At 37.1% G+C, this 16,764-nt stretch overlaps 1 protein-coding gene across 2 annotated transcripts in view; it reads right to left on the bottom strand.

Annotated features, from left to right (window-relative positions):
- LOC128644855 (cholesterol 24-hydroxylase) overlaps positions 1–16,764 on the bottom strand; it is a 49,137-nt gene that overhangs the window by 30,570 nt on the left and 1,803 nt on the right. The window contains exons 1-5 of one of the 2 annotated variants that reach the window (XM_053697474.1): positions 13,521–13,798; positions 11,126–11,194; positions 8,048–8,129; positions 2,333–2,403; positions 2,148–2,234 (exon numbers count right to left, since the gene is read on the bottom strand). In XM_053697474.1, coding sequence (XP_053553449.1) covers positions 2,148–2,234; positions 2,333–2,403; positions 8,048–8,129; positions 11,126–11,194; positions 13,521–13,657 — 446 coding nt within the window. In that variant the 5' untranslated portion in view covers positions 13,658–13,798. Of the gene's footprint in view, positions 1–2,147; positions 2,235–2,332; positions 2,404–8,047; positions 8,130–11,125; positions 11,195–13,520; positions 13,799–16,764 lie in introns of those variants that run through there. The other variant, XM_053697476.1, reaches the window with a different exon arrangement.

The raw sequence follows: 16,764 nt of genomic DNA, 5'->3' as shown, positions 1-16,764 counted from the left end.
CCAAATTTTGCCTTTCATGATTCGGATAGAGCAGGCAATTTTAATCAACTTTCTAATTTATTCCTATTATCATTTTTTATTCGTTCTCTAGGTATCTTTATTTGAAAAAGCAGAAATGTAAAAAGACGAGCCAGACCATTTTTGGTTCATCACCCTTGATAGCGCTTGCTGACTGGTGGTTACATTTAGCCACCAACCAGCAAGCACTACCCAGGTGCTGAACCAAAAATGGGCTGGTTAATAAGCTTTACATTCCTGCTTTTTCGAATAAAGATACCAAGAGAACAAAGAAAAATTGATAATAGGAGTAAATTAGAAAGTTGATTAAAATTGCTGCTCTACCTGAATCATGAAATAAAAAAAATTGGGTTGACTATCTCTTTAATCATATTAAAGTTTATACAACCCTTTAAAAGTAAGAATGTATCAAACACCTCAAGTGGCTATTTTAAAGTGTATTCAATACTTCAATTTTTTTTTTTTTTTAAATACTGTAATAAAAAAAAAAAAAAAAAGACAAACAAAAATAAAACTGTGTACTAATTTTGAGCGGTTCTACTAATCTGTAAATGGTGGCTTTTCTAATTATTATAATGTTTTAGAAAGAGAAGGAAAAAAAATACTGGATGTACCATATATGTTTGCTAGGGAATTCTCAACATCTGGAAAAGAGCTTTGGTTGCTATGGAGATCTTAGTTTATATTTGATAGTTGAAGATATATTTTGTAAAGCAAAGCCGAAGCTGCCTGCATTAAGGGGGTACTTTCAAAAATGTTTTGATCTTGTGATTAAATTGCTGTGGATCTGCATTTAATTATATTGCAAAGCATGTACAAGACTGGTTGTTCACTTTGTTTGAATTTCAAATGAGTAGTAGATTTCTTTCTGACAAATTTTAAAGTTAGTTTAATTTTCCCTCCCACTGCATCATGTGACAGCCATAAGCCAATCACAAAATGTATATACGTATAGTCTATGAATCTTGCACATGCTCAGTCGGCATGCTCAGTTGTGCCTCAGAAAGTGTTCATATAAAAAGATTGTGCACATTTAGATAATGGAAGTGAATTGGAAAGTTGTTTAAAATTATGTGCTCCATGTGAATAATGAAAGTTTTATTTTGACGTGAGTCCCTTTATAGTGACCTAAAACCCCAATTTTTTTCTTTCAGGATTCAGATAGAGCATACAATTTTAAACAACTTTCCAATTTATATTTATTATCACATTTTCTTTGTTTTATTGTTAGCAAAAATACTAGTTGGCAGCACTAGTTCCTGTCATGTTCTGCTCCAGAAATGTGCACACTACTTATCTAGATATATCTTCAACAGAAAATAACAAGAGAACAAAGCAAATTTGATAATAGAAGTAAATTGTAAACTTAAAGGGACACTGTACCCAATTTTTTTCTTTAATGATTCAGATAGAGCATGCAAATTTAAGCAACTTTCTAATTTACTCCTATTATCATTTTTTCTTTGTTCTCTTTCTTTCTTTATTTGAAAAATAAGGCATCTAAGCTATTTTTGTGGTTCAGGACCATGGAAAGCACTTGTTTATTGGTGGATGTATTTATCCACCAATCAGCAAGAACAACCCAGGTTGTTCTCCAAAAATGGGCCGGCATCTAAACTTACATTGTTGCATTTCAAATAAAGATACAGAGAGAATGAAAAATTTGGAGTTTCATGTTCCTTTAATATTGTAATATAAAATGTTTAATTCTGCATAGTAAAACAACTTTCTATTATACTTTTATTATATATTTTGCTCCCTTTTCCTTTAATTTAAATCTGAAAATTCCCAAACATAACACTGCCACATATCTGTCCATAATTGGCTTCAGAAGATATGAGTGCAAAACAAAGGAGAGTTTGTTAACAAAATGAACGTGGCTAGCTGTGTCTACCCCAGTAACAAGTCTGGATTGGCTCTTCAAAATAAGGCGAGTAGTGGGTGGAGTTTGGCTATTGAAAACAACTGCAGCAAACACGTGTGTTAATGCTTTAGATAAATGTTCTCACATTTATTAAAGGGCCAGATTACAAGTGGAGTGTAAAATAGCGCTTACGTGAATTTGGCAGTTTATGGGTGCGCAATAAATTAGCGCTCCACTTTTTATGTGAAATGCACTAAAAACTTACGTTCTGCTGAAAGCGGGATCCATAATTCTCCTCTGCTTATGCCAATGGTCGTAGTCCCAATCAGTCAATAAACCATTTCCAAAGAACCTGGGATACACATCCAGAAATGAAACATATAGACATTTAATTTAGCTTAGAAATATGAAATAGACTTTGTTTGACAGCAGTTAAAGAGCTCAACCTACCTTACACCAAACAAATTAAAGGCACGTTTATAGGTGACATCTTTTGTGTAGTTTGGTGACATAAGAATCTCCTGCAAAAAAGCAATTAACAAAAGCGTGAAAACATTTCTTCTTCTTCATGAATAGCCAAGGAGCAAATGACTAGGAGTATAATAATTATTTAAGCTTTGTTTCTTATTCTTGCTTACTTATGTGAATAGTCATCAATCTTGTTTGGATACATTAAAGGGATATTCCGATCAAAATTTAAATGCACATAGATAAATTATATCTATGAATAAAAACATATTTGCAATATACATGTACTGGCAAAAATGCTTCTAGTACAAGTAGTTAACACTATTTTAGTGTTCGCATTTTCTCTGCACGTGCATGTGAAGCATAGCTAGATATTCTCAGTGCACCCGCATTTTAAATACTGCAGCTGCTCAGAGCGCCAGTGGGGCTTGTATCATGTCAGCAATTAACAAATTGAGCCATTAACAGATGAAACAAACACAATAGACTCTTTGAGCAAGGGCTTTGTTAAAAATGCTGGTGCACTTAAATAAATACACTTTTGAAACAGCTATAGCTTTTAAAAACTACACATACAAATATGTATGATACAAATGTGGGATAAAAAAAAGATGTCAGTCACATGCACAAATTCTAGGAGTGTGGAATTTACATAGCCCAATGACCGAGAACTGCAGAGTTTGGGGAATGGTCTGCAGTGTTTTCATTTTTTTAGCCTTAAAGGGACACTAAACCCAATTTTTTTCTTTCATGGTTCAGATAGAGCATGCAGTTTTAAGCAACTTTCTAATTTACTCCTATTATCAAATTTTCTTCGTTCTCTTGCTATCTTTATTTGAAAAAGAAGTCATTTAAGCTAAGGAGCCAACACATTGTTGGTGTTTATTGGTGCTGTCCAATCGGCAAGGACAACCCGTTTTGGGAACAAAAAATGGGCAGGCTTCTAAACTTACATTCTTGCTTTTCAAATAAAGATAGCAAGAGAATGAAAAAAAATTGATAATAGGAGTAAATTAGAAAGTTGCTTGAAATTGCATGCTCTATCTGAATCACGAAATAAATTTTTTTAGGTTTAGTGTCCCTTTAATTACAAGCATCTTCAGTGCTTTATTTGTGTCTTAGTGCAGTGTTTCTCCATTCTAGTACTCAGGGCCCCAAACAGGTCAGATTTTCATGATACCTGAACTAGAGCGCAAGTGAAATAATTAGCTAATCAGTAACGATGGTTTTTAAAGTGAAGGTAAAGTTAAACTGTATTGAAGGCGACCGAGCATATATCATATTAACCTTAATCTAGTCGCTAGGTTATTTTAGCAATTACTCCCATATTTTACCAAAATTTTTTAATTTTAAATTCCCTACCGTTTTGGCTCCTGACTCCTCCCAAGCCCTTCTTCCGTGTTAAAGTTGTGAACGCGCATATGAGAGACGTGGAGAGCGGGTGGGACCGCTCTCCATGTCTCTCATATGCGCGTTCACGATTAAATAATTCAGTTGCGCATGCCCTACTCGAGATGGTTATGCGCTACTTGAGTTAGTTCTTTCCACTGCGCATGCGATAATCGGCGAGCCTGCTTTTTTTTCTGCGCATGCGCTAATTTTAAGTATTGAAATCCTTCTCATGTGCATTGTTCTCAATGTGCGGATGACGTCGGCTGACGGCCGCCTAACGGCCAGAATATCAATTCGTCTAGAAAAAAAACGTGACCTAGTGTGAATTTTTTTCTTTTTTTTCGGGCTGAATTTGGGAACGCATCTAACTAACTTTAGAAAGGTAATAACTCTATTTTTACACAAAGATATAGAAAGTGATGAATGAAACTTACATTTTATTAGCACACATAATGCTATAGTTTATAGAGATTATGCTAACGTTACCTTCACTTTAACCTGCTCTCACCAGCTGATTATTTCACCTGCGCTCTAGTTCATATATCATAAAAAATTAGGGATGTACATTTGTGAACTTCGGGCTGATTTGAATGCTGAAGATGTTTATTCTTGTGAAAGTGTAACCCAATAAGATCTGTGAAAATCCAGGTTGCACTTTCACAAGAATAAATCAGGCTTTGAAAATTGCTTATTGCAGCTTGCGACAGACGTCTTCAGCATTTGGATCAGCCCGAAGTTCACTAAGGCACATCCCTAATGAAAATCTGGCTTATTAGGTGTCTAGAGGACTGGAGTTAAGAAACACTGTACAAGTGGAGGTAAAGGACCCTTTTGTTTCTGGGGACATTTGTTTTTATACACATAAACCAGAAGAAGCAAAACCTGCATCATATTTAAAGGGACAGTGATGTCAAAATTTAACTTTTATCATTCAGACAGAGCATGCAATTTTAAACACCTTTCCCATTTATTATCTAATTTGCTTCATTCTCTTGGTTTTCTTTTTTTGAAAACTATATCTAGGTAAACCCAGGAGCAGCACTATACTACTGGGAGCTAGCTGCTGATTGGTGGCTACACGTACATATCTCTTGTGATTGGCTCAGCCAATGTGCTCAGCTACTTCCCAGTACAGCAAGAGAATACAGCAAATTTGATAATTGAACTAGATTGAAAAGTTTTTTAAATGTATGCTTTATTAGAATTATGAAAGATTAAAGGGATAGTCAACACCAAAAATGTTATTATTTAAAAAGATAGATAATCCCTTTATTACCCATTCCCCAGTTTTGCATAACCAACACTGTTATATTAATATACTTTTTACCTCTGTAATTACCTTATATCTAAGCTTCTGCAGACTGACCCCTTATCTCAGATCTTTAGACAGACTTGCATTTTAGCCAATCAGTGCAGACTCTTAAATAGTTTCACATGCGTGAGCTCAATGTTATTTATATGAAACACATGAACTAACACCCTCTAGCTGTGAAAAACTTTGAAATGCATTCAAATTAGAGGTGGCCTTCAAGGGCTTAGAAATTAGCATATGAGCCTACCTAGTATAAGCCTTCAACTAAGAATAACAAGAGAACAAAGCACATTTTATGATAAAAGTAAATTAGAAAGTTGTTTAAGCTTACATGCCCTATCTGAATCATGAAAGTTTAATTTGGACTTTACTCTCCCCTTAATTTTGACTTGGACTGTCCCTTTAATTGACGGCTAGTTCAACTGTTGTTATTCCATACTGATCCTTCTGGATACGATGACTCATGGTAGCATTCAGGAACCTGTAAGGTAGGATGGACTCCAGAGTTGTGAGATTTCAAGTACATTTTACACAACTCTCTGATGGGTTGAAAAATCACCTTTCAGTGAGAACGACACAAGCTGTTTATCACAGTCAGGAGGAATCTTGTTAATCTCATTATGGAAACTACGTGGAGAGAAATATATGGGGATTGCTTCCAATCTCTTTGATTTTTTTTTTGATATTGGAAAAACAGGAACGGACGTTTTTTTTCCATTAAAGGGACACTAAACCCCAATTTTTTTCTTTTATGATTCAGATAGAGCATGCAATTTTAAGCAACTTTCTAATTTACTCCTATTATCAATTTTTCTTCATTCTCTTGCTATCTTTATTTAAAAAGCAGGAATGTAAAGCTTAGGAGCTGGACCATTTATGGTTCAGAACCTGGGTTATGATTGCTTATTGGTGGCTAAATGTATCTACCAATAAGCAAGTGCTATCCAGGGTTCTGAACCTAAAATAGGCCGGCTCCTAAGCCTTACATTACTTTTTGGAGAATGAAGAAAAATTGATAATAGGAGTAAATTAGAAAGTTGCTTTAAGGGACACTGAACCCAATTCTTTTCTTTCATGATAGAGCATGCAATTTTAAGCAACTTTCTAATTTACCCCTATTATCAAATTTTCTTCATTCTTTTGGTATCTTTATTTGAAAAAGCAAGAATGTAAGTTTAGAAGCCGGCCCATTTTTGGTGAACAGCCTGGGTTGTTCTTGCTGATTGGTGGATAAATGCACCCACCAATTTAACAAGTGCTGTCCAAAAATTGTCTGGCTCCTTAGCTTAGATGCCTTCTTTTTTCAAATAAAGATAGCAAGAGAACAAAGAAAAATTTATAACAGGAGTAAATGAGAAAGTTGCTTAAAATTGCATGCTCTATCTGAATCATGAAAGAAAAAATTAGGTTTAGTATCCCTTTAACAAAGCAATCAAAATCTAAGCAAGATAATTGCTACGAGATTTGATGTGTGGAGTCCATCTGTATATTGAATAGTGGTGTTTATGATAAGTGTTAATACTATGATTGACATTTGTATATGGGCATGATGGGTATACTGACAATGTTTGCTCAACAATGTTCTTAAAACGTTTGTATTTTTTTATCCATTGAGAAAAAATCCTCTTTGAATACTCTCAAAGATTTCAAAAAGGCCTTTGATTGTTGAACTTGTGTCAATTTTGTTGTTAATTCAAATTTCAAAACTCGTGGTCGGGTGGATTGTGATCACCAATTTTAAGGGCCCTATTTAACAAAGCCTGGGCTGACAGGGTTCAGCAACCTGGGTAGCGCTTGCTGATTAGTGGTTAAATGTAGCCACCAATCAGCAAGCTCTACCCAGGTGCTGAACAAAAAAAAAAAATATGGGTCGGCTCCGAAGCTTACATTCCTGCTTTTTCAAATAAAGATACCTAGAGAATGAAGAAATTTGATAATAGGAGTCAATTAGAATGTTGCTTAAAATGGCATGCTTTATCTGAATCATGAAATAAAAAAAATGTGTTTCATATCACTTTAACTATCGGCTGCAGCGAAGGGTCTCCAAAGCGGCATACGCAGCTCGATAAATGGAGCCCTATAACTTAATCATATGAGAATGTCTTACTTTGCCGAATGCTACCCAGTTTATGGGGCGTTTAGATTAGGAATTGTTATTAAGTATGTTTTTATATATACAAATAGATTTTGAATGTTGCATATTGTATTTTAAATCATGATTTTTAAATAAATTATTAGTGAATACAGTGGTCTGTAATATTTTACGCAGTTGTACAGTGGTTGGGGGCACAGTCATGTCTGCAGCCCCCCTGGAAATGCTTTGTAACGTAGTGTTACTAGCACAAGACAAGCATCTACTAATCTGCCTCTCCTCACACAGTATAAGCAATCCTGCTTAGTGTTAGTGATTGGCTGGGTGTGCTGCACATCAAACCCTCTAGAATAGGGTATCCATACTGGGGGGGGTCATCTAGTATAGAAATGTAGACAGGGGGTATATATATAGTATTTTCTGCCCAGGAACTTTCCCACCCTTATGTACATGCCCAGAAGCTCTCCCGCCCTTATGCAATCCCCCCCCCCCCCCCGGGAATACTCCCACCCTTATGCAGACACTCGGGAATACTCCTTTACCTGTTAACACATGCCCAGGAGTTCTCAACCTCTTATGCACATGCCCAGGTGTCTTCCGCCCTTATGCACATGCCCAAGTGTCTTCCACCCTTATGCACATGCCCAAGTGTCTTCCACCCTTATGCACATGCCCAGGTGTCTTCCACCCTTATGCACATGCTCAGGTGTCTTCCACCCTTATGCACATGCCCAGGAGTTCTCCCACCCTTATGCACATGCCCAGGTGTCTTCCACCCTTATGTGTTTGTATCCTGGGAGGTACATTACTTAAAATATTTCAAAACATAATAAACATATTTTTTATAAAAGATACTTAGCATTTCTCATTAGAGATTAAACACGTCCATCACTCTCCATACCTTTACTCCTTCAGGACTGGTGACTATTACATATGTAGTTTTTAATCCATTAACGCGCACTACTGGACCATACTTCTGTACCCTGAAAATCAATAACATGAGACAGTGCTGTTACCACCTATGTCATGTTTAGGACTATCCATAGAGCTGAAATACAACACACACTTCTAACTACTTTTAGATTGTAATATAAATCTTATCATTAAAAGGTAGTAAAGAAAAACAATAAAAAAGCAGTGTTACAAAGTTAGATATTTCACCCCAAATTATCATTAATGTTTTGTCATAAAAAGTTGTGGCTTCTGGGCCAGTGGTTCCTCTAAGGTCAGTTTTGTGAGCGGCCCACAAGTGAAACAGTTAATAAGAGAACCATAGCGTGCAGTCTGCATTGTGCAGTTTCCTAAAGAACTGTTTCACTGCTAGCACTAAGCGGGAACGCTGCTTCCGGTATATCCAAAGTCCGGTCATCCTATATAATAAAAGACAAGTGTTTGTCTGAAGCCGTCATGCGCAGTTCAGACAAACACTTGGCCTTAGACAGCAGCTGATCGCACGCGCACCCACCCGACTTCGCACGCGCCACCCCCTGCAGATGAAACCAGCAGCGCGAGGACCGGGCAAAGAGCACAGCTGATCGCACGCGCACGAGAGAGAGAGAGAGAGAGAGAGAGAGAGAGAGAGAGAGAGAGTGAGAGAGAGTGAGAGAGAGTGAGAGAGAGTGAGAGAGAGTGAGAGAGAGTGAGAGAGAGTGAGAGAGAGTGAGAGAGAGTGAGAGAGAGAGTGAGAGAGAATTAAATATAACACAACACGGCCCGTGTGAACGGGCTTTAGGACTAGTATATAATAAATAAGAAAACAAGCCTTGTTTAACATTCCATCCAAAGACTTCAGATATAATCCACCTAAATAAAAATTTTTTCTATAATTCTACGTTCCGTGTAATGCTCCCAAGCAAGAAAGTGTGGGTCGTGAGCTGTAATTCTACTGTGTTTTTAACCTCTTTGCGGGGGTTAAACACAAAGTAGTGTAGGGTTCATAAGCCATTTCCCAACTGGGTGATAAGATGGATTTGAGCTTTTTTTTCCCAATCCCCAACACTTATACCGTTGATTAGGCGATTACCTTTCCAACGGTGGGTTTTGGGGGACTGTAGCTGCTTAGATGCCTGAGATACAGGCTTCTAAGCAGCATGCCCCCATTTCCCTATATTGTCCATTGTTCATTTTAAATAAAGTTGCACGGTGACGTCATCACGTCATTGTGCGTGACGTCACCGCGCAAATTGTGAAGCCCCGGCAATGCCTCTCACTATTCAGGCCAGATCGCTGGGGTGGGAGTAGGTTGGAGCCCCCAGATTGCCCTCAAGGTGAGTGAGTACTAGCGACAGCTCTGACCCATCGTCAGCACCTGACTGGGACAATTTGCGATGGCTCAGAGCCGTCGTTAGCACTCAAAGGGTTAAAACTACATGCTCTAACAAATTAGAGCAAGTTATTTTTCAACTATTATGGCCCTTTAAAAAAGGGACATTATACACTAGATTTTCTTTGCATAAATATTTTGTAGATGATCCATTTATAAAGCCCATACAGGGTTTTTTTTTGTTTTTTAATGTATAGTTTTGCTTATTTTTAAATAACATTGCGCTGAGAGGGGAAAGAGCAAAAGAGAGGGGGGAGAGAGAGCAAAAGAGAGGGGGAAGAGCAAAAGAGAGGGAAGAGAGAGTAAAAGAGAGGGGGGAGAGAGAGAAGAGAGAAGAGAGAGAAGAGAGAGAAAGAGAGAGAGAAGAGAGAGAAAGAGAAAGAGAGAGAGAACGCAAAAGAGAGGGGGAGAGAGAGCGCAAAAGAGAGAGAGAGCGCAAAAGAGAGAGAGAGCGCAAAAGAGAGAGAGAGCGCAAAAGAGAGAGAGAGCGCAAAAGAGAGACAGAGAGAGAGAGAAAACGCAAAAGAGAGGTGGAGCGAGAGAGAGAGAGCGAGAGCAAAAGAGAGAGAGAGAGCAAAAGAGAGAGAGAGAGAGCAAAAGAGAGAGAGAGAGAGCAAAAGAGAGAGAGAGAGAGAGCAAAAGAGAGAGAGAGAGCAAAAGAGAGAGAGAGAGCAAAAGAGAGAGAGAGCAAAAGAGAGAGAGAGAGCAAAAGAGAGAGAGAGAGAGAGAGAGAGAGCAAAAGAGAGAGAGAGAGAGAGAGAGAGCAAAAGAGAGAGAGAGAGAGAGAGAGAGAGAACAAAAGAGAGAGAGAAAGCAAAAGAGAGAGAGAGCAAAAGAGAGAGATAGCAAAAGAGAGAGAGAGAGCAAAAGAGAGAGAGAGCAAAAGAGAGAGAGAGCAAAAGAGAGAGAGAGCAAAAGAGAGAGAGAGCAAAAGAGAGGTGGAGCGAGAGAGAGCGCAAAACAGGGGGAGAGAGAGAGAGCAAGGGGTGGGACCACTGTAATGCAAAAAAAACGCCCGTGTAAAAGGGCTTTAGAACTAGTAGATAATAAATAGTCACAGTCATGTGATCAGGGGGCTGTCAGAAGATGTTTAGATACAAGGTAATCACAGAGGTAAAATGTATATTAATATAACTATGTTGGTTATGCAAAACTGGGGGATGTGTAATAAAGGGATTATCTATCTTTTTAAACAATAACAATTCTGGTGTAGACTATCCCTTTAACATGGGCTTGCAAGTCACATTCACTATGAGATTCAGAAAAAAATGTGACTTCATCTCATCCAATCACTATGCAGCAAGTAAGAGTGTAAGGGTTTTGCACTCCTCAGAATGCACTACAGCCTCTCTGGTGGGAGAGAAAATGCTTCACATATATTAGTTACAGGTAAAAGAGGTAAATATATAATGAAACTGCATTCCAATGTTCCAATGCCTAATTAAAAAGTTTTAGGGGAATTAATTTTTTTATTGTTCAAAGCTGACTGAAAGTTAATGGGGATTATACACAGCACAAATAAAAAATATAAAATTAAGTTTAAGATTAATAATATGGCATTGCCTGTAAATATCTGTGAATAAATACCAACAGCATTAATGTACAAACATAAAGAGCACATTTGAACCTTTGGGAACATATTTATGGTTAACTTACCAACCCAGAAACAAATCATGTATTAGTCCTTTATTCTTCAATATGGAGGGCAGATGTCCAAAGAGAAAACTGCAACAGACAAAAATATTATTTTAACAGAAGTCATCAGTTTTTTATGATTAAAGGAACCCAAATAATTTATTTATAAAATATTTTACCAGGAAGGATACATTGAGATTTCTCTCGTTTTCAAGTATGTCCTGGGACCACAAAACATTGCATTGATACAATAGGGTACAAATAAAATACAAAAACAATAATAATACACAATATATGCAAAAATTTAACATAGAACAGGTACGAAATATTTAATCAACCATGACAGGTGCATTCTGTTTTGAGATATGTATAGAGGGATCTCTTAAGGGATTTTAGGCTTGGGGAAGTTTTTAAAGTGTGAGGGAGGTAATTCCATAATTGTGGTGCTCTGTAGGAAAAGGAGGATCGAGCTGCTTTCTTTTTGTATTGAGGCAAGCTAAATAATGTGCTGTTATTGGATCGGAGGTTATAGGAGGAGGGAATAGCAGGTAGAGTGGGAGCTTCCCAGAAAGGCTCTTAAACACAAGGCAGGAAAGATGGAGGGTGCGTCTGGATTCCAGCGACAGCCAGTTTAGTTCTTTTAGCATGTCACAATGGTGGGTCCTGTAGTTACATTGTAGCACAAAGCGGCAGAACGAGTTATACAATGTATTTAGTTTATTAAGGTGAGTTTGCGGAGCAGGTGCATATAATATGTCCCCGTAATCCAAGATAGGCATCAGCATTTGTTGTACAATCTTTTCCTTTACTGTAGGGCTGAGGCAGGATTTGTTTCTGTATAGGGCACCTAGTTTTGGATAAAGTTTAGAGACAAGTTTTTCTATGTAGAGGCCAAAAGATAGATTGGGGTCTAACAACATACCCAAGTATTTAAAAGAGTGGACTGCGGTCAGCGTGCAATTGGATTTTGTTTTGATGCGAAGATGGGAATTTTGTAATTTTTGTAATTTAGGTCCCGTTCCAAAGATCATTGTGACTGTTTTGTCAGTGTTTAAATAAAAAATATATAATAATAAATAATATAAATAATAATAATAATAGTGTTTACTTAAAGGAACAGAAAATTAAAAAATAAACTTCCATGATTCAGATAGAGCATGCAATTTTAAACATCTATCCAATTTACTTCATTCTCTTTGTATCCTTTGTTGAAAGGCATACCAAGGTAGGCTCAGAAGCATCAATGCACTACTGTGAGCTAGCACGGATTGGTTCTGCACATATATGTCTCTTGTAACTTGCTCACCAAGCTCCAAGTGGTACATAGTTGCTCCATCAAAAAAGGATATCAAGAGAATGAAACAAATGTGATAATAGAAGCAAATTAGAAAGTTGTTTAAAATTGTATGTTCTATCTGAATCTTGAAAGAAAATGCTTGGGCTTCATGTCCCTTTAAATAACTTTTTAGCACCTAGTATGGATTTGCCCATCCTTTTTCTGCACAGCAGACAAGATTATGCACCACACACCACAATAACTTTCTCTTACCCTATAAACAGTGAAATGTGTATAAAAATGTGCTTTGTTTACAGTCTATTGGGTGACACAGCAAATAATTTAAAGGGACAGTCTACTCCAAATTGTTATTGTTTAAAAAGATAGATAATCCCTTAATTACCCACTCCCCAGTTTTGCACAACCGACAGTTGTATTATTACACTTTTTACCTCTGTGATTACTTTGTATCTAAGCCTCTTCTGACAGCCCCCTGATCACTACTTTTTATTTGTTATCTATTGACCTGCATTTTATCCAATTAGTGATGTTATCTATACGACTCACATGGACTAGCAGTCCCCTGTTGTGAAAAGCTAATACAAAAGCATGTGATAAGCAGCTGTCTATAGTGGCTTTGAAACAGACAGATATTTAGAGGTTTAAATGTTATAAAGTATATTAATATAACAATGTTGGTTATGTAAAGCTGGGGAATGGGTAGTAAAGACGTTATCTATCTTTTTAAACAATAACAATTCTGGTGTAGACTGTCCCTTTAAGATTACAAGCCCCTTGCTCTTGAAGAAACTGCTGAGTATAGTTGAGGATGGACAGGTTAGGAAGCATGCAGCCTGCAACAAGGATGGGGATCTATAGTCTTGTACATGGGGAGAAGCAGGGAGGGAAAAGTGAGAAATAAATAAATAAAAGTTTCATTGTTTATGGGAAAGAAAATAAAGAGATAATTTTGTATAAACTGTTACTACTGATGTTAAACATACAAGTAGCAACCTACGAGCTACCTCCCCAAACCCATTACTCCTCATGCAATGCATCCTTTTTTTATACAAATACCCCTGCCAGCCCCACACATAATGCAGATCTTGGTACATCAGGGGTTAACCCCTTGTGTCTCACCTGTCTCTGGGGGGCCCCGGGATGTGGTCATATCTCATGTGTATATAGTACACGTATGAGCAGTAGAGGAGGAAGCAGATCACAGCCAGGGCCAGGAGCAGCGCAGACCCCCATGAAAGCGCAGCCCACAGCCCCATAGTCACTTAGGGATTAAGATCTCACTGTGACCTTCTCCTGACAAGCTGGAGACCCTTCCGGTACTAGGGCTGAGGCGGTGCAGAAAATACAGAAGGGAGGGTTTAAGCTGTCACGCTATGGTATAAACAAAACAGCAGCATGTGACTGACTACGTTACGCCTCCTTCCCCAGTCTGACCTCCTTCCCCAGCCTCAGCCTGACCTCCTTCCCCAGCCCTCAGCCTGACCTCTTTCCCATACACTGCCTGTACATTCACCAGAGGCGGGGCACAGTGCTGCTTTATGCACGATCTGTTTTCTAGGAAGTTACATAAACGCGCCTGGGAATACATTTATTACCACAGTAACTTCCCCTGTCTGAACCTCAAGCTCAGAAGTAATCCTTTGTAAACTATACATTGTGTCTCCTGGATTGTGCAGGCTCAGCATTTCTGCAAACTAATAACAACCCTGGCTGTATTATAGCATCAACTCCTTGGGTGTCAGAGCAGATAGTATCTCATTCAGGAGAATAAAGGGTTATTAAAAATAAATAAATGATAGATTCATGATGTATTCAAAGCAAAAAAAAAATAGCCTGAGGATAATATGTACATGTACTGTATATATATATATATATATATATATATATATATATATATATATATATATATATATTATATATATATATATATATAGATATAGATATAGATATAGAGAGAGAGAGAGAGAGAGAGAGAGAGAGAGAGAGAAAAACACACAGATGTCCGGACGGATTTCTCAAAACAGGTTCCTTTATTGAAGAATATAACATGTAAAAGCTTGCACACAGCGGCTCTGCAGGTAACTATGAAGAGTTAGCTTGTAAAATGGTAACTTGCAGGCATAGAAAGTAACATGGCCAGATGGATAAGGGCTGTTAGGTGCACAGATAGTGGGCTATGTCTTACGCGTTTCAGCTCCTATAGAGCCTTACTCATAGACTGCATAATGCCCACTACTAACATGCAGCTTTAAATAGGCTAACCTAACTTATTATTGGTTGTGATATTATATATATATATATAAATAATTAATAATTTCATAATAATATTTAATATTGTCTTTTACTGTATATTTACTGTACATATTTAACATTCCAATGTTTGTCAAATACAGGTGAAAGTTATTTTTATTGTAAATACATATGTCTATAGTAATAGAAACACATAAAGACTAGGTAAATACATATGTCTATAGTAATAGAAACACATAAAGACTAGGTAAATACATATGTCTATAGTAATAGAAACACATAAAGACTAGGTAAATGCATTGCTTCTTAGAATTAATACAGTGATGTATCATTTAGGGGAGGCTAGTGATTAATGTCAGTGGTTTGTAACTATTTTAAACAAAGTAATTGCAACTACCTTTAAAATGTGTAGTCCTTTTTACTTAATTTTTTTTTCAATGAATTATTCCTCTTGAATTATATTCACAATTATGAGTAACTGCAACTAAGTACGTAACAAATAATAAGTTTAGTAAAGCTTAAAGGGGCAGTCAAGTCAAAATTAAAAGGACAGGAAAACCAACATTTTTCTGATTCAGATAGAACATACAATTTTAAACAACTTTCCAATTTACTTCTATTAGCAAATTTGCTTCATTCTCTTGATATCCTTTCCTGAGGGAACAGCATTGCACTACTGGCAGCTAGATGAACTCATCTAGTTAGCCAATCACAAGAGACAAATGTGTGTAGGCTCCAATTAGCAGCAGCTCCCACTAGTGTAGGATATGTGCGTATTCATTTTCAACAAGGGATTCCAAGAGAATAAAGCACATTTGAAAATAGAAGTGAATTTAAGTGTCTTAAAATTACATGCTCTATCTGAATCATGTAAGTTTAATTTTGACTTTCCTATCCCTTTAAACTTTCATGATTCAGATAGGTGCATGCAATTTTAAACAACTTTCCAATTTACTTTTATCATCAAATTTGCTTTATTCTCTTGGTATTCTTTGTTGAAGGCTAAACCAAGATAGGCTCATATGCTAATTTATAAGCCCTTAAAGGCTGCCTCTTATCTTGGTTCATTCTGACAGTTTTTCACAGTTAGACAGCGCTTGTTCATGTGTGCCATATAGAGTTACCTATGAGTCAGCACTAATTGGCTAAAATGCAAGTCTGTCAAAAGAACTGAAATATGGGGGCAGTCTGCAGAGGCTTAGATACAAGGTAATCACAGAGGGGAAAAGTATATTTTTATAATAGTGTTGATTGTGCAAAACTGGTGAATGAACAATAAATGGATTATCTATCTTTTTAATTCTTTCACTACCGGGACTTTTAGAGAAAATCTTGCCCAAAATACCAGATAATTTTTTAGCATTGTTGCTATCATTCCATTTAAACAGAAATAGAGCCTTGTTTTTTTTTATTTACCTGTCAAAACTATATATATATATTTTAAGTAGACAACCCAAGGTATTGATCTAGGCTCACTTTGGTATGTTTCAAGCCACCATTTCACTGCCAAATGCAATCAAATAAAAAAAAAATTTGTTAACTTTTTCACAAACTTTTGGTTTCTCACTGAAATTGTTTACATACCGCTTGTGCAATCATGGCACAAATGGTTGTAAAGGCTTCTCTTGGATCCCCTTTGTTCAGAAATAGCTGACATATTTGGCTTTACCATTGCTTTTTGGTAATTAGAAGGCCGCTAATTGCAGCTGCGCACCACACTTCTATTTATCCCGGCAGTGAAGGGGTTGATTAGGTAGCTTGTAAGGTTAATTTTAGCTTTAGTGTAGAGAGTACCATCCCCCCTGAAACTTGCCACCCACGATCCCTACCTGATCCCACCCAAACAGCTCTCTTCCCCCCCTCACCCCCATCTTAGGTACTGGCAAACAGTTTGCCAGTATTAAAATTCAAGGCATTTTTTATTAAATATTTTTTATTTTATTTTTATATTTTCTGCAGTGTAGGGTCCCCCTTTACCCTCCAACCTTCCTGATCCCACCAAACAGCATTCTCTAACCCTCCCCCCTCTAACTAGTGCCGCCATCTTAGGTACTGGCAGCTGTCTGTATTATTTTATTTAATTATTTTCTTTTACTATTTTCTGTAGTTCCCC

The sequence above is a fragment of the Bombina bombina genome, chromosome 1 (genome assembly GCF_027579735.1).
Source record: "Bombina bombina isolate aBomBom1 chromosome 1, aBomBom1.pri, whole genome shotgun sequence".
Taxonomy (NCBI): domain Eukaryota; kingdom Metazoa; phylum Chordata; class Amphibia; order Anura; family Bombinatoridae; genus Bombina; species Bombina bombina.
Note: the sequence above shows the minus strand (reverse complement) of the source record. Positions and strands in the feature narration are given on the sequence as shown.